This window comes from Myotis yumanensis, unplaced genomic scaffold (assembly GCF_028538775.1).
Source record: "Myotis yumanensis isolate MYYU_CA2020_CCGP unplaced genomic scaffold, mMyoYum1.0.hap1 SCAF_19, whole genome shotgun sequence".
In the NCBI taxonomy this organism is placed as follows: Eukaryota; Metazoa; Chordata; class Mammalia; order Chiroptera; family Vespertilionidae; genus Myotis; species Myotis yumanensis.
In genome coordinates, this window is record NW_027223770.1 from 10,188,578 (window position 1) to 10,212,668 (window position 24,091).

At 46.8% G+C, this 24,091-nt stretch overlaps 1 protein-coding gene across 4 annotated transcripts in view; it reads right to left on the reverse strand.

The window, feature by feature from the left end:
• The window catches only part of CUX2 (cut like homeobox 2), a 216,503-nt gene extending 197,324 nt beyond the window's left edge, over positions 1-19,179 (reverse strand). For all 4 annotated transcript variants that reach the window (XM_070399228.1, XM_070399226.1, XM_070399225.1 and 1 more), the window contains exon 1: positions 19,106-19,179. In XM_070399228.1, coding sequence (XP_070255329.1) covers positions 19,106-19,168 — 63 coding nt within the window. In that variant the 5' untranslated portion in view covers positions 19,169-19,179. The remainder of the gene's footprint in view (positions 1-19,105) is intronic.
• Positions 19,180-24,091: the final 4,912 nt, after the last annotated feature.

Consider the following 24,091-nt stretch of genomic DNA (forward strand, 5'->3'; position numbering starts at 1 on the left):
CTGGTTCCTCCGTCTCTGACTCATCATCAGCTCCAACCTTGGCCCCTGGGATCCTGACATCCCAGCTGCTTGTCAGTGCCCACTCTGGGAATCCTGGCCCAGGCTCTCACTTCTGCCAGCCAGCACTGACCACGGAGAGCAAAACGCTATCACAGGAGGCTGGGGGAAGGTCAATTGGGAAAAAAAAAAAAAAAGGAGACATATGTACTACTATTTGTAATACTTTAATAATAAAAATAACAACAACAAAAAAAACGCTATCACATAAACCTTTACAAAGTAAACCTGCACATACAGTAGCCCCTTCCCAACTATACACAGTCTGTGCTTTGGGTATTCACAGAAATAACAAGAGGCAAGAGAGCCTACGACACAGACTCTGAAGTCAGATTGCCTGGCTCTGCTGAGTGACCTTGGGAAAGTCACTTAACCTATCTGTGCTTCAGCTTCCTCCTCCACAAAGTGGGGATATTAATAGTGTCTGCATTATAGAGTTGTTATGATAATTAAATCATTTAAATGATGGTATTTAGGAAACACTTAGAATTGTGCCTGGTACACAGCCACCCTTGATAAGTGCTTATTAAAATAAAAATAAATAAAACAAAACAAAAAACTTCAGAGCTCCTCTCATTCCTGAATGGTCATGTAAATTCTGCCTGAATGGCTACACTGAGGCTAGAGAAGACAAACATCTCCACACTAGTCAAAGCCGGCAGAGCTGGTCCCTACACCAGCTAACACAGGCCTAAGGGGGCCACACAAGGAGCAATGGGACAACCGGGCTTAGTGAGGGTTGTCCAAAATGGGAACCCACCCTCCACTCCCACCCCCATTACCCAGCTCAACTGACTGCTGCCTTGTATAGAATGCAGGTCCAAAGACTCCAGCTCTTCTACTGAAGAGAAGCCAGGAATCTGAGCTTTTAAAATGTGACCTCATCAGAGCACCAGGCCTGCAATATTTACCAAGTGCCACACCAGTTACTGCAGCTATGATGTAGAGCAGCGGTAGCCAACCTTGCAGACCTCATGAACCACCAGTGGTCCACGGACCACCGGTTGGCGGTCGCTGCTCCAGAAGTTTCCTAAACCAGCGGTCGCCAACCTTTCGGACCTCGCGGACCACCAGTGGTCCACGGACCACTGGTTGGCGACCGCTGATGTAGAGCAATGAGCTCACCATCTGGGGGAGATCAAACAAGAACCAAGGATTCACTGGTGGCCTGAAAAGCAGTCCAGGCGAGGGTTGTACAAGCAGAAGATAAGGGATGGTGCCCAAACCAGCACAGAGTCAGGAAAGGAGGGTTGGGGCCAGGAAACAGCAAGGAGAACAGTGTTTCAGACAGAGGAAACAGCAAGTGCAAAGGCTGGAAAGTATGAGGAATATGGTAGTTTGGGACTAATGAAGGATGTAGGGGGTTGAGGAATATAAGACACAGAGCTGAGGCTAGAGACTATGAAAGCCACTGGTAGATTCCTACATGCCAGAAACTCCTGGGGCAAAATCCCAGTTCTACTGGGAAAATGCTGTGTGTGTCTATGGGAAGCTCCTGAACTTCTCTGGGCACCTGTGAGTTAGCAAGTTGCTCTCACTGGAGCAGGTGTGAATCCCTTGAATGGACCTAGATAAGCCATTTGGAGAAGGTCCCCTTGAAGAATAAATGTTCCTTAGTCATTTGCCTCCATCCCATTGCCTAAAATCATCTCTCCATTGCTGAGGTGAGCTGTAGCAGGGAGCAGGTACGAGGGTGGATGACAGAGTAACATTTATGGAGCACATGGTACATGCCAGGCTCCATGCTAGGCCCTTCACATGAATTCTTTCATTTCTTCAGCACTATGACCCTATAAGCTAACTATAATTGGTACCCCCAGTTCACCAATAAGAAAACTGAGGTACCCAAAGGGGCAGTCACCTGCCTACATTACACAGAGATGATAAGAGAGCCAGGCGTCCCACTCTGAACTTGCACCAAGCTACCAATCTGGGTTTTTACTCTGGGGGTCAAATCAAGGCTGAGAGAGATGGGCAGGTGTGGTGGCCAATTCTGAGGAGGCAGCACCTGCCAGCTGGCCCCGCATTACCCCGTGTCACCTCCACCGCAGTGAGATCAATACTTGGGGTGGCCATGTTTAGCTTTAGGGAAATCATTAAATGCTACACCAAACTAGTCAAAAAATAATTGCACGGCAAGGAGACGTTAGAAGCTGCTGTTGCCTGGGAGTGTGAGCACACAAACGTACCCACATACACACTAAGGTACACACACAAAGACACACACTAACACATGCATGACACACTCAGACACTCACATGAGAATGCAGACACACAGACATACATTCAAAGACTCTCAGAAGGACACAAAGAAACACTCAGACACATGCATAGAGAAACACACTAAGATACAAAACAAGGACACACACATAAAAGTGCAAAGACCCACAAACATACTCAAAGATATGCACACACAAAGATACAGCTAACATAAATACATAAATACAGCCATGTGACATTCACATCCATCCCTGTTTGTTCATTTCACTGGGACTTTTGTGGGCCTACTATGTGCTCAGTCCTCCACTGCTAGGGGTACAAGTTGTTGCATGTCCTCCTAGAGCTCACAGTTCACAGAAGGAGGCAGGCATTAATCAATAATCCACAGAACTATGTTTGATACTCACTGTGGTGAGTATAACAGAGGTGGGGTCTACTATCAGGGGGAAAACTCTCTTTCTGAGAGTCTTTGAATGTATGCCTGTGAGCCTGCATTCCCATGTGGTTGCCCTAAGGAAATGACATTGAGCAAACTCCCAGGGTCTAGGAGGAGTTGATAGGGGGACATGTGGGGAGAGTGTCCCAAGCAGGAGGGGGTAAGTCATGCAGAGGAAACTGAAGAAAAACATGTTTCTGAAACACAGGGCACAGGGAACATGGCTCAAGATCAAGGTCAAGAACAAAGGACAGCTCTAGTCAGTTTGGCTCAGGAGATAGACTGTCGGTCTGCGGACTGAAGGATCCTGGGTTCAATTCCAGTCAAAGGTACGTGCCTCGGTTGTGGGCTCCTCCCCGGCCCGGGCCCTGGTCAGGGCATGTGCAGGAGGCAACCAATCGATGTGTTTCTCTCACATCAATGCTTCTCTCTGTCTTTCCCTATCTCTTCCACTATCTCTAAAAAAATCAATGGAAAAATATCCTCAGGTGAGGATTAAAAAACAAACAAACAAACAAACAATAAAGAACAGAGGACATACTAGAATTATGGTAATATAGTAGTAAATCCGAAGCTGACTCTGCTAAGTTAACATGTATATGGTAAACCCTAAAGCAAATACTAAAAAAAATATATTAAAAAATATAGTTTAAGATAATTAATAAACCCAGCCAGTGTAGCTCAGTGGTTGAGCATCAACCTATGAACCAGGAGGTCATGGTTCAATTCCCGATCAGGACACACTCCCTACTGTGGAGTGTGCAGGAGACAGCCAATCAGTGATTCTCTCTCATCATTGATGTTTCTCTCTCTTCCTCTCCCATCCTCTCTGAAATCAATAAAAATAAATTTAAAAAAATAATAATTAATAAAATTAAAGGGCTACATTAGAAAATAATTACTCAATGCAAAAGAAAGCATTAAAGGAGAAATAGAGGAACAAAAAAGACATGAGATATACAGAAAGCAAAGTGGCAAAAGTATATCCAACTATATCAACAATAATATTAAATGTGAATGGGTTAAACAATCCAATCAAAGGCAGAGATTTCTAGACTGGATTTAAAAAGATCCAATTATACACTTTCTATAGGAGACGCATTTTAAATTCAAGGACACAAGTAGACTGAAAACAAAAGGATGAAAAAGATCTGCAAACCATAAGAAAATGGGAGTGACTATACAGATACAAGACAAAATAGACTTTACACCAAAAAATGTTAATAGAAACAAAGAGGGACATCCTATATAATAAAAGCCTAATATGCAAATTGTCCACTTGACCAGTTTGACCGCTCACTATGACATGTGCTGACCACCAGGGGGCGGCACAGAACATGGCGGGTGTTGGCAATGCGCTGCAACCTCTTTTTTTCTTCTAAATATATTTTATTGATTTTTTACAGAGAGGAAGGGAGAGGGATAGAGAGTTAGAAACATTGATGAGAGAGAAACACCGATCAGCTGCCTCCTGCACACTCCCCACTGGGGATGTGCCCGCAACCAAGGTACATGCCCTTGACTGGAATCGAACCTGGGACCCTTGAGTCCATAGGCCAACGCTCTATCCACTGAGCCCAACCAGTTAGGGCAACGTGCTGCAACCTCTTACCGGCTACCTGGGGGCAGGGGTGACGGGGACAGCGGTACAGTAAGAATGTGGGGTGTCTGCCTGAGCTTGCTCTCACTCCCCCTGCTATCCTCCCCCAGGACACCACAGCTCCCCGTGGGTTCACACAGGAGCCAATCTGCAAGGCTGACCGGGAGAGAGGGCACTGCCCACCCAGCTTCTGTGTGGCACCACTGGGCGGCCCAGAGGCCCATGCTGCGCCCCGGCCCACAGCATCTGGCCGCGCTCACCGCATCTCCGAGTGGGGACTCAGGCGCCATGACTCAAGTGGAGGGGGGCACATGGGGGCCTGTGGGCCCAGGTGCTGCCCAGGGCCCAGAGGTCAGCTGGGACCTGCCCTTCCACACCAGACGCTCACACTTCAATCACCAGCCAGGCCTAGGGACCGCACCCGTGCACAATTCCATGCACCAGGCCTCTAGTCTGTGTGTGTATGTGTATATGTATGTGTGTGTATGTGTATATATGTGTGTGTGTGTGTGTGTGTGTGTGTGTGTAAAAAAGCCTAACTGACCGTCTGACTGTTCAACCATCCGACTGGCAGCTATGACACGCAATGACCATCAGGAGGCAGACGCTCCAACCAGTAGCTATGATGTGCCCTGACCACCAGGGGGGCAGACGCTCAACGCAGGAGCTGCCAAGCTGCAGTGACTTGGCAGCTGCGGTTCTCGGGTGATGCACCCGGGACCAGAGAGGAGGGAGCCCAATTCCGGGGTGCATCACCCGAGAACTGCCCTCTTGCAATCCTTGGGGGATGTCAGAGAGCCAGTTTCGGCCCGATCCCCGGAGGCCAGGCTGAGGGGATTGGGCGTTAATTCAATAAACAGAGACTTCAGTATCCTGCTTTCCATAGTGGATAGAACAACTAGACTGAAAACAGAAGACTTGCAACACTATAAACCAAGAATGGAGGGCAGGGGCCAGCCCATGCTGAGCCTGCAAGGTCACATTGGGGCCTTTGCCCCAAAGGCAATGGAGAGACATTGGAAATAATTCTTAACAGGTTTTTAATTCTCTCACTAGTTGCCATTTGTCAAAAAGAGTGGAGGAGGCCAGAGTCAGTACAGGAGCACACCCTGGAAGACCAAAGCCCAAGGGAGAACTAATGGGGGCATGGGCCCAAGAGCCAATGGTGGAGATGGAGGTATGGGAGGGGGTGTGTGTGAGGTTTCTAGGCGGTAAAACCCCCATCAGCACAGGGAGAGAGAGGTGGTCATGGCAGCTCTCAGGTTTCTGTCCTGTAGGCCTGGGTCAAGACCAGGTGTGAAGAGAGTTAGGTTTTTAACAGCATGAGTAGGACACATCTTTGAAACAGACATTCAAGAAATGTCAAGAAGGTTGTTGAGTCGATAGGTCGGGAGCCCTGAGTTAGAAAGTGGAGAACTGGGAAGCAGTGGTGCTGTGAACATAGATGAGACCACACAGGGTGCTGGTGAGAGAGAAGACATGAATATTAGAGGGACTGACATATTTATAGGTCAGCAGAGGAGCATGGGCATGGAAAGAAGAAAAATGGTGGCCACAGGCAGGAGGAAAATAAAGAGAATGTGTGAATCTCCTTTGGGGGTGGGGGAAGAACTGGCTAGAGTATGGATAGAAGATAAGATATGGAGACAGAGTGTGAGCCAGACATTCTAGAAAAGTGGCTGTGCAGGGTTCCTCTGCCCAGCCTTTTAAAGAAAGGTAATGCTTGTCTCACCTACTTCATGCATCCGATGCCTCAGTTTCTTCTATAGCCAGCACCTGGCACTGTGCTGAGCCCATAGCACATGCTTAGTAAATATTTGTGATTTGCTGAATAGATGTCAGGTTCAGAGCAAAGACCCTGGCCAGACTGGGTTGGACAAGCCAGGGAGTGAGAACAAAAAAGTGAGGAGACACCTGAGTCCCAGGAGCCATTCCAGACCTAGCCCTGGCTCTGAGTCTTTGTTTCCAGAAATCAGAGCAATAAGGGAAAGTTCCTCCTTGAAAGGAAAGAGCTTATGGAGCTAAATATGAAATGTATTAGTAGAGTGGGGCTGATAAGGACAAGGAATGGGGGGCTGGACTCAGCTGTTTAAAAAAAATATCTGAAAAACTTTTTTAATAAACTCTACAAGTCTATCCCCTTCCTTCTTTATCAACGACACGATTTATTGACCGGAGAGGCCATATTGACTAAATAAATCTTGATAATGACCAAGGCAGCAATCAATACCTGCTTATTATCAGCCCGGGCTGAGAATTCCATCTTGCAGAACGAAGGCCCCAAGACAGGACACACCACGTGGCTGCAGACTCCAGCGGGTAGGCTGGGATGGATGGCTGGCTGGCTGGCGCTCATTTTCCAGACCAGGAGACAGGACTCTTTCTTATGTTATTCATTAACAACCCCATCCCATGCCTCTCAGGCTTGTGGGTCTGGATTCATTCCCATGAGTTGGCAGTGGCAAAGTGTTTTAAGAGGTTTTTAAAGAAATTTAAAGGGAAAAATACAAGCATAGTGACCACCTATGGGAGAACCCCCTGGTAGGTAGCCAACAGACTGAGTCCAAGCTCTACTACTTGCTGACAATATGGCCTTGGACTCAATCTCCTGTGCCTCAGTCTACTCAAAAGTAAATTGGCATAGCAGTGGTTTTCTGTGCCTAGGGTTGTAAAAATTAAACATGGTATTTGTTAAGGGCTCTAAACACTGTGTGGCATGCAATAAAGCTATTTGTTAAAGAACTGCCAGGCCTTATTGTGCAGAGAGCTTCCTTCTCACCTTTCTAAACTTGCAGAAGCCAGGCCTGGCCTTGCTAAGGCCAGCCAAGTGGCATCTGGAGAGGCCTGACCTCCTATTCAATACTTCTCTATAAGGAGCCAGTCTACCTGGCCACTGGCTCTGGGTGGGCTGGGCTGTGGGACTTTGGCACTTGTTAAGGAAGGGTGGTTTTAGACTCCTGTGCTTGTGGGGTGCAGTGGAGGTCCCTGGTCCTGGCTGGAGTTCATGCCAGCTTCTGCAAACAAATTTCCAGGCTCCACTCAGATTCGGGCACCTCTGAGATGACAGGTGAGGCCCAGGAGGTGAATGACAACCAACAATGTTGATGATGGCAATAATAATAAAAGTAGTAATAGCCCTCTTGTTTCCTGGGAATGGCCATGTTCCAGGCCCTATGCTAAGGGCTTTCCATGTTTCACCTCATCAAATCCTCATAATCTCCCTATACAGTAGAGGATATATTTAATTCCCATTTTACATATGAAAAAACTAAGGCTTAGGAAAGTCTAGTGAGTTGACTAAGGCCGCCCAATGAAGAAGCAGCAAGAACAGGATGCAAAGTAAGATCTGCTCCAATTTCATGCTCAAAGTCATTTCAGGTGTTCTTCCCAAGGCAACTGAAATTCAATAGGAAATACCCTCACATTTTTTAAAAACATATTTTATTGATTTTTTACAGAGGAAGGGAGAGGGATAGAGAGTTAGAAACATCTTTGAGAGAGAAACATTGATCAGCTGCCTCCTGCACACCCTCTACTGGGGATGTGCCCGCAACCAAGGTACATGCCCTTGACCGGAATCGAACCTGGGACACTTCAGTCCGCAGGCTGACACTCTATCCACTGAGCCAAACCGGTTAGGGCTACCCTCATATTTTAATGATTATTATTTTCATTAGGATATAAAGATATTATTATTATTAATAATAATAATCATTATTTAGGGAAGGTTTAGAGCATGCCCAGTCCTAGGCTAGTGTATACATTGGCTTGTCACTCTTTACTTCTCACACTCTTAAAGAAAAGTCCTTCTATCTCCAAATTATTATAAAATAGAAGCTTTCTAGGGGCAGGGACATGGTCAGTTTTGTCACTGCTGCAACCTAACACTCACACAGCACCTGATACATAGCAGGTGCTGAGTAATGTTCATTAAATGAACCAATAAATGACCTATCTCAACAATCCAGGGAAATCCCGTTTGAGTTAAAAAAACAGAGGCCTAGAAATGATTCCTTAGCCACACAGGAAAGCAGACACTTCAATCCTGTATTTTGCCCTACCATAAACTAGGATTTTTTTTTAAATGGAGGATATTTTTCCATTGATTTTTAGAGAGAGTGGAGAAAAAGGGCAAGACAGAGAGAAATATCGATGTGAGAGAAACACATCGATTGGTTGCCTCCTGCACGAACCCTGACCAGGGCCCAGGCCGGGGAGGAGCCTGCAACGGAGGTATATTTGACCAGAATCAAACCTGGAACCCTTCAGTCTGCAGGCCAACGCTCTATCCACTGAGTCAAACTGGCCAGGGCCTGCCTTTCCTTTTTGTAATGCCTGTTAGGCTGATCAAGTGGAACCATGAAACAGGCTGTTGTCCCCCACAACAGCCATCCCACAGGCTGCAGGGACCTGCTTTGAGCTGTAACTGAGGCCACCAAACCATCACTTAATGGCCCACAACCTGCCGGCAATTAATTAATGAATTTATTAATTAGGATGGGAGCCACCTCCCAGGCTGGAATTGGGGTCACCAGTTTCTAAAGAGAGACTGACAGAGCTAAAGATAAACCCTCATCCTCCACGAGCTTGAGGCTGGAGCCCAATTCCCAGGTGTGGAGTGAGCGACTTTCAAGAGCCAGTGATCAGTGAAGCAGCTGTAAGGTCTAGGAGGAGATGGGTCCCCCAGGGCCACTCCCCCAAGGTGAAGTAAAGGCAGCTGCCCACCTCAGCCTTCCTGTGGAATTCATCCACTCCATCATGCAAATGTTTATTGGGAACTTACTATGTCCTTGCCCTCCTGAGGGAGGGAGGAAGACAGTAAACAAATGAATAAATAAATATGCATTATCACATCAGATAAAGCAGGGTAAGGAGATGGGGGCAGGCTATTTTGGAAAGAGGTTAGGAAGGACCTCTCTGAAGAGGTGATATTTAAACAGATGACTGATGAGAGAGAGAGAGAACTACAGAGATGTCTGGGAGTTTCCCAGGTAGAGGGAATAGCAAGTGTAAAAGCCCTAGATTCTAAGGTGCTGGTGTGTTCAAGGAACAGTGAGGAGGCCAGAGTGGCTTGAATAAAGAGGGGGAGAGTGGTAGGAGATGAGAACAACAGACAATGAAGAGGAGGAACCTTGTCAGGAAGGGCCTAAGAACCAAGTAAAGATAGGCAACCAGGAGGCAATGCTGAGAGTGACAGCTCCCCAGGTTCCCAATAAGACATAGCAGGTACCTATGCACTGGGTGCCTTAGGTAGATGTTCAAGTCTCAATTCACCTTTTCTATAAGAGAGTGTGGTCCTCTGAGAAGCAGATACAAAAGCAGGATTAAAAGGCACAGAGACATTGGAGTCCATGCCTACACCCGTGGAAGGAAGCCAGAGTGAAGGAGAGGGAAGGAACGGAGGGAGGGAGGGGTAGGCAGGTTGGTTGTTTGGAAGGTTGGTTTGTGGAAGCATTCTAGATTGCTGAGGAGTCCAGAGTCAGCAGAGCAGTCCCGTGTGTCCCAGGAATAGGTCCTCTTTAGACCTACACTCAGTCCCTTGCGGGGACTGAATCTGAGAGCAGCATCTAGGGTCACTGGTCAATCATACTTCCTGCAATCAGAGATCTGCAAGGCACATCCTCATGGCCACCACTGGGAGATACCATTACTATACCCATCTTAAAGACAAGACAACCAAGTCTTAGAAAGGGGAAATAACTTGCCCAAGGACATACTGGTACAGTCAGGAAGGAGCAGAACTGGGATTTGAACCCTGGCTGCCCTGTACATAATCATGAGATAGAAAGAGGAAATGGGCAAAAGGCACTTTGCAACAGGTCAAGAATTGGGCTCAATATCTTGTTGAAAAATAAAAGTGATAGACACCTAAGGCTTTTATAGGGTTTGACAGTTTACAAAGTGCCCCCTGACAGAGCGTTCACTCCAAGCTATGCATGTGCCAAACCTTATTTTATGCTCCATCCTTACTCCAAATTGACAGATGGTAAAAGTGAAGATGGAGATGGGTCCAACAGCCCACTCAGAATCTGCCTTCCCTCAATTCCTTGCATGCACTGTTCTTCCACCCACCTCAGGATCTTAGCACATGCTACTCCCTCTGCTGGGATGCTTTTCCCTGACCTTGTCCTTGAGGTCTTGGCTGAAGGGTCACTTCTTCCAGGAAGTATCTCAGATACTTCTAATCCCAACATGTGACTACACACCTGTCTGTCCTGTGCATCCACTTCCCCCACTGTCTGTGGACTCAGTAAGAACTGGCACTTTGCCTTCCTCATTCACCATATCTCCAGTATATAATTATCAGTTATACTTGTTACTTATTATTGATTATTATCATTTATATAACCATTAGTCATAAGTATTATTTTTAAAACAATATAAAAAGTAAGTATACCTTGAGTGGTGAATATACATTTCCAAAGTAAAGGACAATAGCAATTATAATTATTAACATTATATAGCATTTCTACATGCTGAACGCAGACCTCAGCATTTCACATGCATCAACTCACTTAACCCTCACAAAGAAACCTTGAGATGATACTATTATCCCCATTTTATATATGAGAAAACTGAGGCTCAGAAAGGTTGAGTGACTTACCCAAAATTACACAGCTGTTAAGTGGCAGAGCTGGGACTTGAACCCAGGCCACCTTGCTCCAGAGTCCACACTAAGTATCGTTGGGAGTGGGAGGGGGCAGGGCTTGATTCTGCAGATACCTGGTTTCACCAGCACACATAAAAGACGACAGGCACCCCAAATAGGTGTCCTCAGCAGAGTGGCCTCTGATTGACCACCCCGTTCAGGAAAAGCTGCCCTCAATAGGCCATCCTGGTAACCCCTGTGGTCTCCGTCTTCAGCACCCACACTCCACACAGACAGCTGGACAAGTCAATCGACCGTAATGGTTCCCGGGGAGCCATTTACCCCGTCCAGTTTGAGGGACGGCGGCTCAGAGAGTCTTAAGCACTGCTCGGCTCCGGGCATCTTGGGCAGACGACCAGCTCTCGGGCCAAAGAGGCCTAAGGATTGATTTTTTTCTTTCTTTGTAATGACAAATGCGTATCCTAGAACTGCTGTTTCATTTGGCTGAACTAAAGGATGGCAGAGGCTGGGGGTGGAGGGAATAGTGAAGAGACTGGAAAGAAATGAAGGGGAAGCTACAAGCCCACTTTGGGGGGTGACTGAGACACTGCAGAGACAGCAGGCTCTGTGTCCCCTAATTATATATCTTGCCATGGAATTGATCAAGAACCTTTCTTTTTTTCTGAAAACACAGGTTCTTCTGACACTAGGCACTTGGAGAAAGGCAGCTTAGTGGCCTCAACAGCTACCCTCCTCATAACTTGCCTTGTGATCCCCCTACAGCTGGCCTAACCTACTGTGTACCTTCAACCTGGGCCCTTTACACTGGCTGTTCCCTCTGCTTGGCATGCCCTTCCCAGGTCTCCACTCCCTGCCCAGTGTGATCAGAGCTCTTGATTTGTTAAGGACACTGGGCATTTGGATATCACAGGTAACATCTCCCGTGTTTTAAATGCTGATAACTTTTTCATACTGTTTTAAAATATTGCACTAATCTAAGCAGACACATCCATGGGTCAGACATAGCTCCCAGTCTGCAACCTCTGTGGTCAGAGCTCCCAAAACATAAGACATTACATATAATATTAGTAACATACTAATATAGTAAGCCCCAATGGAATAAGAGAAAAGAGAAAATATGCCCAGAAAGCTCTGAAACAGCCTTGCAAGGCCAGCAAGTTCCAGGAGCTGCTGTTTATTTGGTTTACTCACATCTCTCTCTCTCTCTCTAAAAATGCCAACCACAATAAGAAGAAAAGAGCTTACAGAACAGTAACTGTGTGCCTGGCACTGTGCTAAGCACTTTTAAGTTCAAGGTGCTTTAATCTTCAAGAACAACCTAAAAGATGGTGACTACTATTAGTCCCATTTAAAGACAAGGAAAGCAAGGCTCAGAGAGGTTAAGTGACCTATCTAAAGTCTCATAGCTAATATGTGACTTTGGATAGGTCCAGGATTGGAAGCCAGGGTTGGAAGCCAGGAAGGTTCTACGTATTTCCCTCTTGAGGTAAAGAGTAAAAAAACAAATTCCAAGAACTAAGTTCAATTCACCTTAATACTCTTAACTGAAAAGAGAAAAATTGCCCGGCTGGCGTGGCTAAGTGGTTGAACGTCCATCTATGAATCAGGAGGTCACGGTTCGATTCCAGGCCAGGGCACATGCCTGGGTTGTGGGCTCAATCCCCAGTGGGGGGCATGCAGAAGGCTGGCTCTCCAATGGGGGGGGTGCAGAAGGCGATCAATGATTCTCTCTCATCATTGATGTTTCTCTCTCTCTCTCCTTCTCTCTTCCTCTCTGAAATCAATAAATATATATTTAAAAAAAAAAAACTTCAGCCATGACACAACCTATGTAGCAACTACCACATAGTAGACTAGGGTCAGCAAAAGATGGCCCTCAGACCAAATCTGTCCCTACGCCTGTTTTTTAAATAAAGTTTTATTGGAATACAACCACATCTATTCATTCTTATAGTCTATGGCTATTTTATATGACAGTGGCAGAATGGAGTACTTGCAAAAGAAACCACATAGCCTACGAAGCCTAAAGTATATTATTATTATGACTATTTATAGAAAAAGTTTGTTACCCCTTATGGTAGGCCTAGACGGTATCCTAGAGTGTCTAGAGAGATGCAGCACCCTGAGAAGGCTCTGAGGTCAAAACCCTCAGGGGAAACACTGTCCTTAGTGATGTGGGAGCACACTTGCTTAAAATGTCATTAAAGGGGCAAAGGAGTTGTGGAAGCTTCTTTAGCCTTCCTTAGGCTAAGTGGTCTCGATATTGGAGCTGAAACTGAATAAAATGAAGAAGTCAACATAGGAAGGTCTGGAGGAAAAGACTCCCAGAGAGAAAGGGAACTGCAAGTGCAAAGGTCCTGAGGTAGGAAAGTGCTTGATATGTTTGAGGGACAAAAAGAAGGCCATTGTGACTGGAGCAGAATCAGTAAGGGGAGAAAAGCTGGAGACGAAACCAGAGAGATAACAAGGGGACAGATCATGTGGAGCCTGGAAATCAGGAGAAAGGACTTTAATTTTAATCTAAGCATGATAGGAACATATTGTCCATATCCTATAAAACATTACAAACCATTTTGTGAAGGACTCATCAAGACTAGAAACCAAATAACTCCAACCTAGACATGATTTCTTGGCTCAAAAAATTGCTTGTCAGTCACACCCACCACCACAATAGGCCCCAAGATCATTAGAAGCCAATGCGTGTAACTGGCACACAAAGTATGTCAGCACCTTTATAATAACCCAATTTGGCAGACCAAATGGGCACAGCCGGCCTGTGTGATGGATTAAGAAATGGGAGTCTTGGGATGTTGGGTGATTCACCCAGGAGTGCTAGAGGCACACAGACTTAGAGGTCTTGGGACCCTTGCTGTCTGCCAATTACCTCCACCTTCCCTGACATCTGTCATAAATAAAGAGCATCCCCCAGAAAAAAACAATAAAACAGAAGACTGGACCCTGCATTCCAAAACCAGGGACAAAGGCAGGTCACCACCTAGGTCCTCTTCCCATGCTCTCCTCTGCCAGCTCGACCACTGAATTAGATAACCGGAAAGCTGCCAGAAATTCAGCACTTTCAGACAGCAGCAGAGAAAACCACATTTTCTGGATGGCCACGTCTACCATCATCCAGGACCAAATTTAGCACCAGCCAAGGTGTTCACATTTGAAATCCCAGGTGCTGAAAACAAGGTTACTACAACAATGTCAAGTTTGAAGACAGAATCCTTTTTTTAACAGGAGAGAAGAAGGAGGAAGAGGAAGCAAAGGAGGAGGAGGAGAACGAGGAAGATAAATAAAAAAGGAGAGAAAGAGAGGGAGGGAAGAAAGGAAGGAGAAAGAAAGAAAGAGAGAGAGAGAGAGAGAGAGAGAGAGAGAGAGAGAAAAAATCACCACCACCATCAGAAAAGCTGTTCCTAGTCAAAATAGCACACCACCTAAAATAACCCACCGAGCCCTAGCCAGTTTGGCTCAGTGGATAGAGCTGCGGACTAAACAATCCCAGATTCAATTCTGGTCAAGGGCACAGGCCTGGGTTGCCAATCAATGATTCTCTTTCATCATTGATGTTTCTATCTCTCTCTCCCTCTCCTTTCCTCTCTAAAATCAATAAAAATATATTTTAAAATAAAATAACCCACCGAGATGCTATCCATGGTTTCTTAATTTTCTACAGTGAATTCAGGTATTAATAAAAGAAACTTCAAGACCTCCAACAGCAAAGGCTGTTGATGAGATGTTGCTTGTTTTTCTTTTGGCACTCAAAGAGAGAGCCCATCTTTGGAAGTAATTTCTGCAGAGTTGAGAAACCAGAATTTTGGGATGCCCAGAAAAGACTGCTGGGTTCTTTAAATAAAATTTCAACACGTTTCTAGCTCCTTCTGCAGAAAGGCCCATAGGGTGTGGGTTCTGATGAATTGGAGAGGCAGATGGAATGGGGTCACCCACTGATTCGACCTGTAAGGGTCCAGGGGACTGGCCAATTCTTTGTTTTTTTTTATTCACAGAGCTACTGCTAGAAATCTCCCCTCGCCCCACCTCCGGCCCCTCCCCCCCACCTCTCCTCGTCTTCCCCCTCCCAAAGCCCTCACCTAATGCCAATCAGTCTCATGGGTTGGGACCATGCCAAGCCCAAGTCCAGTCTGTTCATGCTCCCTGCCCTGGCAGTGATTCTATCACGGTGAAGTTTCCAAAGTTAGGATTCCGCCAACAAGGCTGATAGCTTATTTACTGCTGTCATCTACAGAAAGAGGAATTTTGACACATTGTTAAATGATAGCACATTTAGATAAGTCAAGCTGTCAGAAGCTCTAATGGATGTCTAAACTCTCTGTGGCTGATATGTAAAATTTATGCACTTCAGAATATCATAAGGTTATAATATTTTAATCACATCCACGCTCTTTTCTAAACTTTGAGCAGGGAAAAACATTCCATCAAGCCCCAATTCCTGTGTGCCAAGAAATTGAGCCTTCCCAGAAGTTTCTCCAAACTCCTTACAGAAGTCCAGCCCTGTAATCCTCCCCGATCTTCCTCCCTAAATGCTCACACCTCAAGCAGAATTCGCCTCCCTCCAAAACTCACACCATGTGACCCTTCCCACCAACATTTCCTCCCAAGAAACAGATATGCATTTGGATTGGGCACCCTCACTTGGACTGGATACCCTCAACTCTTGTTAGCTTAACCTTCTTCGAGGAGAAAAAGAGACTGGACCCAGAGCACCATTTAAAAAAGTGGCAAAATAGAGCAGAAAAGAAAGTCATAAAGGTGTGAATCCAGTTACGACGATTATACACAGAAAAGCTATAAAAAAATACTGCGTTAGTAATGTTCACCATAAAGCAATCTTATAACCAAATGAAATATGTCCAGCATTATCTTTGGGATGGAATTTTATTTCTCCTCATTTCCTGCACTGTTAGCAGCACAGCAAAAAGAAGGAAGAGGGGAAGCAGTTTCAGGGGTTCTGGAACAGGGTGCCACATGTCAGAGGATCTTTACCATCACTAGCCCACAAGTCATTAAGACTTTTGACTGACTTCCCTAGGAAAATAACCCTGTTGTGTTCAGAGACGACACTGGAAGGAATAATAACTGGACTGCTTCCATATTTGAAAAATATATACTTCCGGAGGGCTGTACACTGGACTAGTTCAAGGTCACCTTTCTTGCTAGGATCAGGGTGGCGTCAGCAGCATGGTCTGGCCTGGGGGCACTGGCTGCCTTTGCTGCCTCCGCCACTTTAACACTCAGCAACCAGGCTGCCTGAAACCACTCAACCTGAACAAGAATTGAAACCAAGCACCTCCTCACACTCACAAGCAGCTGGGCCTGGTGACGAGCATGGCCAAAGCTTTCAGCCTGTGCAGGGTGTGGGGTGGGGGCCTGTCTCTCCTACCTGGATCTCAGAATGAGCCAGTAGACCTATTGCTTCCTAGTTATCTCCCCTATAAGAGGAAAGTAGAAAGGGGAAAAAATGAAAATAAAAGTGTGGCGTAGGAGTCATTAGCATTATGCACAAGAGATGATCCTGAGCAACAGTGCTTAGACTCATAATCCGTTTCCAACAAAAATGCCATCAGTGAGACTATGGGGGGAAGCTGCAGGCCTGTTGGGTAGGGGAACAAATGAACATTTCAGAATGAGGGTAGGGACGATGGCAGATGTGAGGGCCTATATGTTTGCACACAGCCACGCTGCCACATTTATTTCTCTGCTCTCTAGAAGTGTACAGCCATTCAAACTCCCACAGGGGCCCCCTCCCCACTTAATATCCATGTAAATGAGCTTACCCTCTTTTCCTAGAGCCTTTTCCTTTTGTGCCAGACACACCGGCCATTGTCTTGATGAACACCCCCGCCCATACACCTTGTCAGAAAACAAGTCTTATAGCCCCAGTTCCCCATCACCTGAACAAGACCCTACCACCTTCATACTTTCTAGTTCAAATCTGCTTTTCCACCTCAGCATCTTCTAAAATCCTAACAAAGGTTCCCAAATCAATGGGAGTCCAACTGAAATCAAGATTTGGGTGACCTCAACAGCTCCACAAAAGACCCCTGAGCCAGAGAAGGAAGAGAGTAAGGTTTAAACCCTCCCCCCACCGCAGCTCAGAAACCAGCCCCTGGGAGCCGCTCCCACCCCTCAGCACCCAGCCCTAGCCCACCCAGCCCTTCCTGCTGCAGGCTGAGCTCCCCAGATTGAAAACGAGTTATCTAATGAAAATTGTGTTAACTGACATTCCAGCCAACCGGGAGCAAATACCAGCGCTGTAAATCTCGCTGCAGAAATTTTCTCCAGCTCAGAATAACAATAGGACCCTGCAAAGGGCTTTCGCCAGCCCTTCTGGTTCCTCTCCTCTTGTCTGCCACGTTCTTGTCATTCCTTATGTTACAGAACATCAATCATAAATAAAGACGCTGTCCCCCAGTCATGCCCGGGTCTCATTTACAAACATTAGCAGGGAATACGATTACCACTGGCCTTCGTGCCAAGCTCAGTGTAGCTGCCCAACTCTCTCTCTCTCTCTCTCTCTCTCTCTCTCACACACACACACACACACACACACACACACACACCACACTCTTCCAGAGAGGCCACTTTAGCATCATTTAAACCAACAAGCACAGCTCACATCCCTGCCCGCAGCTAGCCACCAAACTGAGCCCCAACTCAAGTGAGGACTTGGAATTGCAAAGGCACTTGCAGTTATTAACTGCATGCCTGAGTGCCCAATTTTCTCTCCAGCTCAATGGCTTTGGGGGAGGGGGGTAAGCAGGGAGTTGGGAGGGAGGGCGGGGTTAGGGAGGAAGACCTAGGCCAGGGGGAAGGGAGTACTGGAACCACTTAGCAGAAGAAACTTAAAGAGATTTGTCTGCGGATTTTTTAAAAGTGGGTCCCTTTTTTATCTCCAGGCTGATGCTGTCGCTTTTTCGCTTTTTCCAAGAATGTCATGGCCAAGGCAGGATGCTGTAATCGCCTGTTATCAGCACCATTTCCCTGCTCCTTGTTCCCACTGTGTCTGCCTAGGCTTTTTGAGACTCCAGGATTTGGGGGCTTATCCGGAGCGTCCTGGGGCACCTGGGAAAGAATAGTGGCTGGAGCTGGTATTCTCTGAGATCCCACCGCCAGTCCCACCTCCTAAGGGGGTCAGAAGAGAACACTCCCAAATCTGGGGGAGACTCCCAGGGAGTGGTGGAGAGGGGATAACGTGCTGGGGTTTGGGAGGGAGTCACTAGGGAAGGAGGGGGGAGGAGAAAGAGGAGAAAAGTGGGGAGAAAAAACAGGAGGCAGAAGACAGCGAGGGCATCTCCCATTTAAAAGTTCCCAAGGGCCCGAGAGGCAGGAGTCACCTGCTCTGCGGCGCTCCAGGCTCTCCACGGCCCCCGAGGCACGAGCGCAAACTTGAACGCGCCCCGGGCCCATCTCCACCGCCCGTCCCCATCTAGACTTGGCAAGGGGGGATAAAGGCAAGAAGCAAAGACGAACCCCGAGAACCCGGCCCGAGTAGAGAGATCTGCCGGAGCAAGCGGCCAGTCCTGTGATTGTGGCTGGGGCAGCAGCAGCGGCCCCCCGGTGGCGGCGCGTCCAGACTGCGCAGCCAGGCAGAGGCGGTGGCGGAGGTGGCGACCAGCGGCCGGGCGCGGAGCCTCCTCCTCACCAACCCCGGCTGCCTCCTCCTCTCTCCGACTCCTCCCTGCCCACCAGCTCCCTCCCTCCTTCACCCGAACCCCAGCCCCAGCCCCAGCCCGGCGCCGACAGGCACGCGGCGCACTCCGCGGCCTCCCCCGGAACCGCGAAGTTGGGAGGCGCGCAAAGTGCGGCGCGATGGGGGCTATCGGGGGTCTCGCCCGTAGCCCCCTGCCCGGGACCGCAGCCTTTGCCTTCCTCGTGCCTCTCTCGGCCGTTATCCAGCCGGCTTGGTCCCCGGGCAGAGGGCTCACTAGCGCTTCTCCATGGTCGCGGCGGCTAATCGATGACTGAACTGAACAAAGAGCAGCGGCTGGATCAATTCCTAATACCTATCGATGGGCAGCGGGCAGGCGAGCCCAGGCGAGCCCCAGCAGCCGCCGCCCGCCACTCCGGGGCGCCCTCCCGCCCTCCCAGGGACCTCCCCAATGCGCCCAGGGCGCGCCCGAGGGCTCCCCACGGCCGCGCGGCCGGCGCTGCCCACACTAACCTGGAGTCGCCGTAGATCAAATCGCTTCCAATATTGAAACATCGATCCCACATTGGCGGCCATCTTGGGGGCTATTCGAGACGTACACACACAAGAGTTTGGCTTTTCTCAATGGCTGCACTCAATATCCGGGCTGGACTCCCCCCAGCCCCGGGGCCGCCGCTGGCCGCTCGGGCTCTGCGCGCCACCGCCCGGGACCCCGCGACGCCCCCCGGCGTCTTGCCACCCGCTACCCCTCGGCGCCGCCGCGCCGTCGCCGCCGCCGGGCCCGGGAGCCGTGCGCCCCCACCACCACCCCCCTCGACCCCCGGAGGGCGCGGGAGGAGCGCGCCTGGCGGGGAGCTCAGCGCCCGCCGGGGGGAGGCGGCCGGGAATGGGGTGGGAGGGGAGAGGTGGGGGGGAGGCAGCCTCTTCGAGAGGCGCCGGCGCCGCCGCTGCCCTGCCTGCAGCCGGCTCCCGGGCCCGCGAAGCGCTCGCTGCATCTCCCCCAAGTCCGGGGTCGGTGTGCCGCGCGATTGCACTTGACTTTGGCTTTTTGCAAACTTATCAATACTGACGTAACGTGCTGATCAATGCAAAGGGAAGTTTGGGAGGGGGGCTGCGGGAGGCCAGCACGCGGGGCGCCTACTATCCTTCCAGCACCTGTCTACCCCCTACCCCCTGCATTGCATACTCAAAAATAAAAAGTTAATAGTTTGCAATGCTTTTTTTTCTTTTGCAGTCGGAGCACACACAACACGTGCCTCGGGCTGCCGTCGCTCCTCCGCTAGCTAAGCTACGGATCCGAAGGTAGCAGCCCGAAGATCGGACCGCGGAGACTCTGGGGCCGGCGGGCTAGCAGGAGCGGAGCAGCAGGCGGATGGAAACTGCCCCGGGGGCGCCACTGAGTCATGGGAAATGTCACCACTGTCGCACGCAGAGTCCACGCCATTATATGCATAATTATGATTATTGGGGGACAGCTCTTTTGCCAAAGCTCAAGGTTCTTTACAGGGGGGGACGGGAGGGGTCGCTCGGGTGATTTTTAATAGGGACTCCAGTTATTTGGAGGAGTCCAATTATAAGGCTCCTCACAACTTTAAAATGGGAGGCCCTTTTACTGTTATAATTAATGAGGGGGTTCTTCCACAAACCTCTGGAGCGCTTTTTCTCCACGTGAGTTGGCTTTAATTGTTATGATCTTATTGTTATGAAGGGGCCCTAGCCCTGCTGTGAGGGCTCTGGATCCTTAATAACTACAGAGGCTTCTGCTATTGTTATTACTACTTAGGGGTCCTTCACCTAGCTGGGACTCCAGGTCCTTGGCAGTACAGGGATCCTTATTATGATTGTCTTTTTGGAATCTGGTATTTAACCCAGCTGGAGGGTGGTTCCCATTTTTTGCAGTTTTTCAGACAATAGGGTTGACCAGGTTTCTTCTTTTACATTTTCCTTTTTCTCCTGTGCAAGTCAGAGGTCGTCAGTCCCCACCCAGTATTCCCCTCCCCACCCAAGAACTCACACTCGCAACCTCCTCCATCACCAACCCAGTAACCCTCCCCACACACAACCTGGAGACACTCTCTGCCCTTCTTGCATGTTACCCTGCCAAATCCCACCCCACTCACCTCCCAACCCAAAAAAAGGGGCATTTTCCCTTCTTTTTCTCTGGTCAAAAGATTTGCTTTTATAGACAGAGCAAATGGAAATTATATTCCCTTTTTATGAGCCAGCTTGGACTTCTGATATCACTCTTGGTCTGGGACAATAGATCAATACCAAGGGTTATAAAAAAGATAAAGTTTAGAAGAGTTGTAAAGGAGAGAGAGTCGTGATGGATATTTTTGATGATTTTCCAATATTGTATCTTGGAGCACGTGCTTCAAGGCAATTAAAGTTTTTAATGTAATGTAAATAATTGTTTCATAAATACTTCAGAAGAAAGTGTGATCTTTCTGAGCAATCACTGGAGCTGTTTAAAAAATGCAATGTGATTTAAACAAGGATACAGTATTTCTGTTACCATCCCCATACATTTTCCATGAGTGTGGGTAAATATATTAATGCACAAGTTGAAAGACTGGTAAGACTAAAAGTACAGTGTTCTATAAGATGTAATGAATTAGGCCTAGTTAGCAATTCTGAGTGGCCTGTTTCCTTGCCAGATTAAATTGCACGTGATATGTGGTTTATCTCAGCTCTTGATAACTTCACATTTAAATTACCGCTCCCATTCTGCAAAATGAATTTAGGGAAATTTCATAACTCTCACATGGCAATTTTTTTAATGGCTACATTTTCTTCTGAGCATCTGTAAAGCTTGCAGCTTCCTTGTCTTTGAGTCTGTTTTGTTTTGCTTTTTTTTTTAAGACCTGTAATAGGAAATTTGGAGTGAATGTGAAATCCTTCAAAGCAATTTTTAACAAACCTAGGTTCTGATGAAAGATTATTTTTAATTTTGTCTGACTTTGAAGTCATGGAACAAATTGACATCATGTACCTCCTGATACGATGGACCAAGGAGGACACAATATCACTTCTATAGTATTTCCTTCCAAAAGTGCATAATCTGAATCTAATTGTGAAGAAATACCAGACAAACCCAAACGGAGGAGAAATTCTATAAAATAAACAGCCTGTTCTCTTTTAAAATGTCACTGTCACATGAAACAGAGAAAGACTGAGGAACTATTCCAGATTAAAGGAAGCAAAACAGACTTGACAAATGATTAAAACGTATGATCCGGGATTTTCTTTTATTATAAAGTGCATTAATTGGAGCCAATGGCACACTTAGAATAAAGTCAATAGATTAGATAATAGTATTGTATCAATTTCCTGGTTTTGATCATTGTATTGTGGTTATATAACAAAATATCCTAGTTTTTAGATAACCCAATGAAGTACTTAGGGGTAAAGGGACAGGTGTCATGTCTACAACCAACTCTCAAACAGTTCAGACAAGAAATAATATGCGCCAAAACCGGTTTGGCTCAGTGGATAGAGCGTTGGCCTGCGGACTGAGGGGTCCCAGGTTCAATTCCGGTCAGGGGCATGTGCCTGGGTTGCAGGCACATCCCCAGTAGGAGATGTGCAGGGGGCATCTGATTGATGTTTCTCTCTCATCGATGTTTCTGGCTCTCTGTCTCTCTCCCTTCCTCTCTGTAAAAAATCAATAAAATATATTTTTTTAAAAAAAGAAATAATATGCATTTTCTATTGTAACTACATAAAATGATATAGCAAATATTGCAAAATATTAACATTTGAGGACTCTAGATGAAGCGTATACAAAAATTCTTTGTACTTGCAACAGTTCTTGGAAGTTATGTTTTAAAAAAAAAGTTAAAAGAAAAATATAATATGTCTGACTTTGTTTGTTAGGGACTATTGGGCTCCTGAATAAAAATTCTGCATGGAACTTTTCTACTTCTTGACTGACATAGGCTATACCTTTGACCGAGCAGGAAATTGCCACAACAAACATGCTTACCGAGAAGCAGTGAGAAAATCCAATAATTCAGATTGTTTTAAGTCTGTGATATTTTTAAATGACTTAATGCAGTGGGTCTCTGAAGAATTCAGACAATTTTAATGGTAGAACTTGCAGTCCCACTGAGGAATGAGTTGCTACATAAATACTGAATGATCGTGTCTTTCTGTCTGGGCTGAAACATATTAGCTTTGCTTAGTGGCTTATTGCTTTATTCACAAAATAAATTTCAGCCATCTCTCCCCACCATATTCCAAGAGCATCGTGAGCCTGTGCCTTATTAGATGTGGGGGCTTATATTCCAAAGGCATCTGTTACCATCTCAGGCTCAGCAATAATGAATTCAGCAGTTAAGTGTTTACCTCCTAAACAGAGTTAACTGGGCAAATGATATTATTATGGGTAGTCCTTAATGAAAGATGGTAAGCCAGGAAATTCATGCTTTTTCAGCAAACAATCAGCCTTGGATTTGGGAACTAAAGCACTAAAATATTAAACATTTTTGTGAAAAGCTGTTTTTCATGTTCTTAACACTCCCTGCCACAAATACACATACGTACATAGATATGCAAAAACTTAAGCAGGTTCCTGGTTGATTCTGGATTCATAAAAACTCAGATGTCAAGATGAGTATTAAAAAATTACAATAAAAAAAATTAACCCTCCCCACCATACCAAGAGGAAGCAGAGGGCAGCTTGGGCAGCCTATCCTGAAAGCAAGCAGACAGACAGCCTTTAGGAAATTCATAAACTGTGCAAGAATCCCAAGGAAGATAATGGCAGGTCCTTAGCCACAAACATAATGATATGCAAAATCCCCAGCATCAAAGCTGAAACAAAAGAAAATGTCCTTCCACAGCTCTGCATTGCCCACCGCAGCTGCCAAACAGGGAGAAAGACTAGAGACTCCAAATGTGTCAGTAAGTATTAAACAGCCCTAGTAGAGGGGTAAGGAATATGGGAGTGTCTGGCTAACACCTGCAGGGCTGTGCTCCCAGTGGCTGGCCCATGGTTAGGCCTCAGATCCATAGCCTGGAGTAACTGGTTACAAGAACAAGCCAGCAGTTCCTTATGTGCAAAACACCTGGCACAATGCTACCAACCACTACCATTATTAAACACCTACTGGCTGTTAGATGCTTTATAAATAAATTATTAGCTTAATATAGTAGTTAGGAACATGATTCTGGAGTCAGACTGTTTAGATGTGAATTCTAGCCCCGCCACTTACAAGGCCTGTGACCTTGCACAAGTTTCTGGTGGTGGTGGTGGTGGTGGTGTGTGTGTTTTACCTCTCTATATCTTCTTTTCCTCATATGCACAAGGTGATAACAATTGCACAAGGTGATGAGATTTAAATGAGTTAATCTATGTAAAGTCCTATGTAAATGTGCTGTATCTAGTAGCTATCATTATTATTGGCCTGGACAGGACAGGGATATGCATTCCCATAATACCAATGGAAAGACTGAGGCCTTAAGAGAGGAAGTGGCTGACTCATGGTCACATGGCTG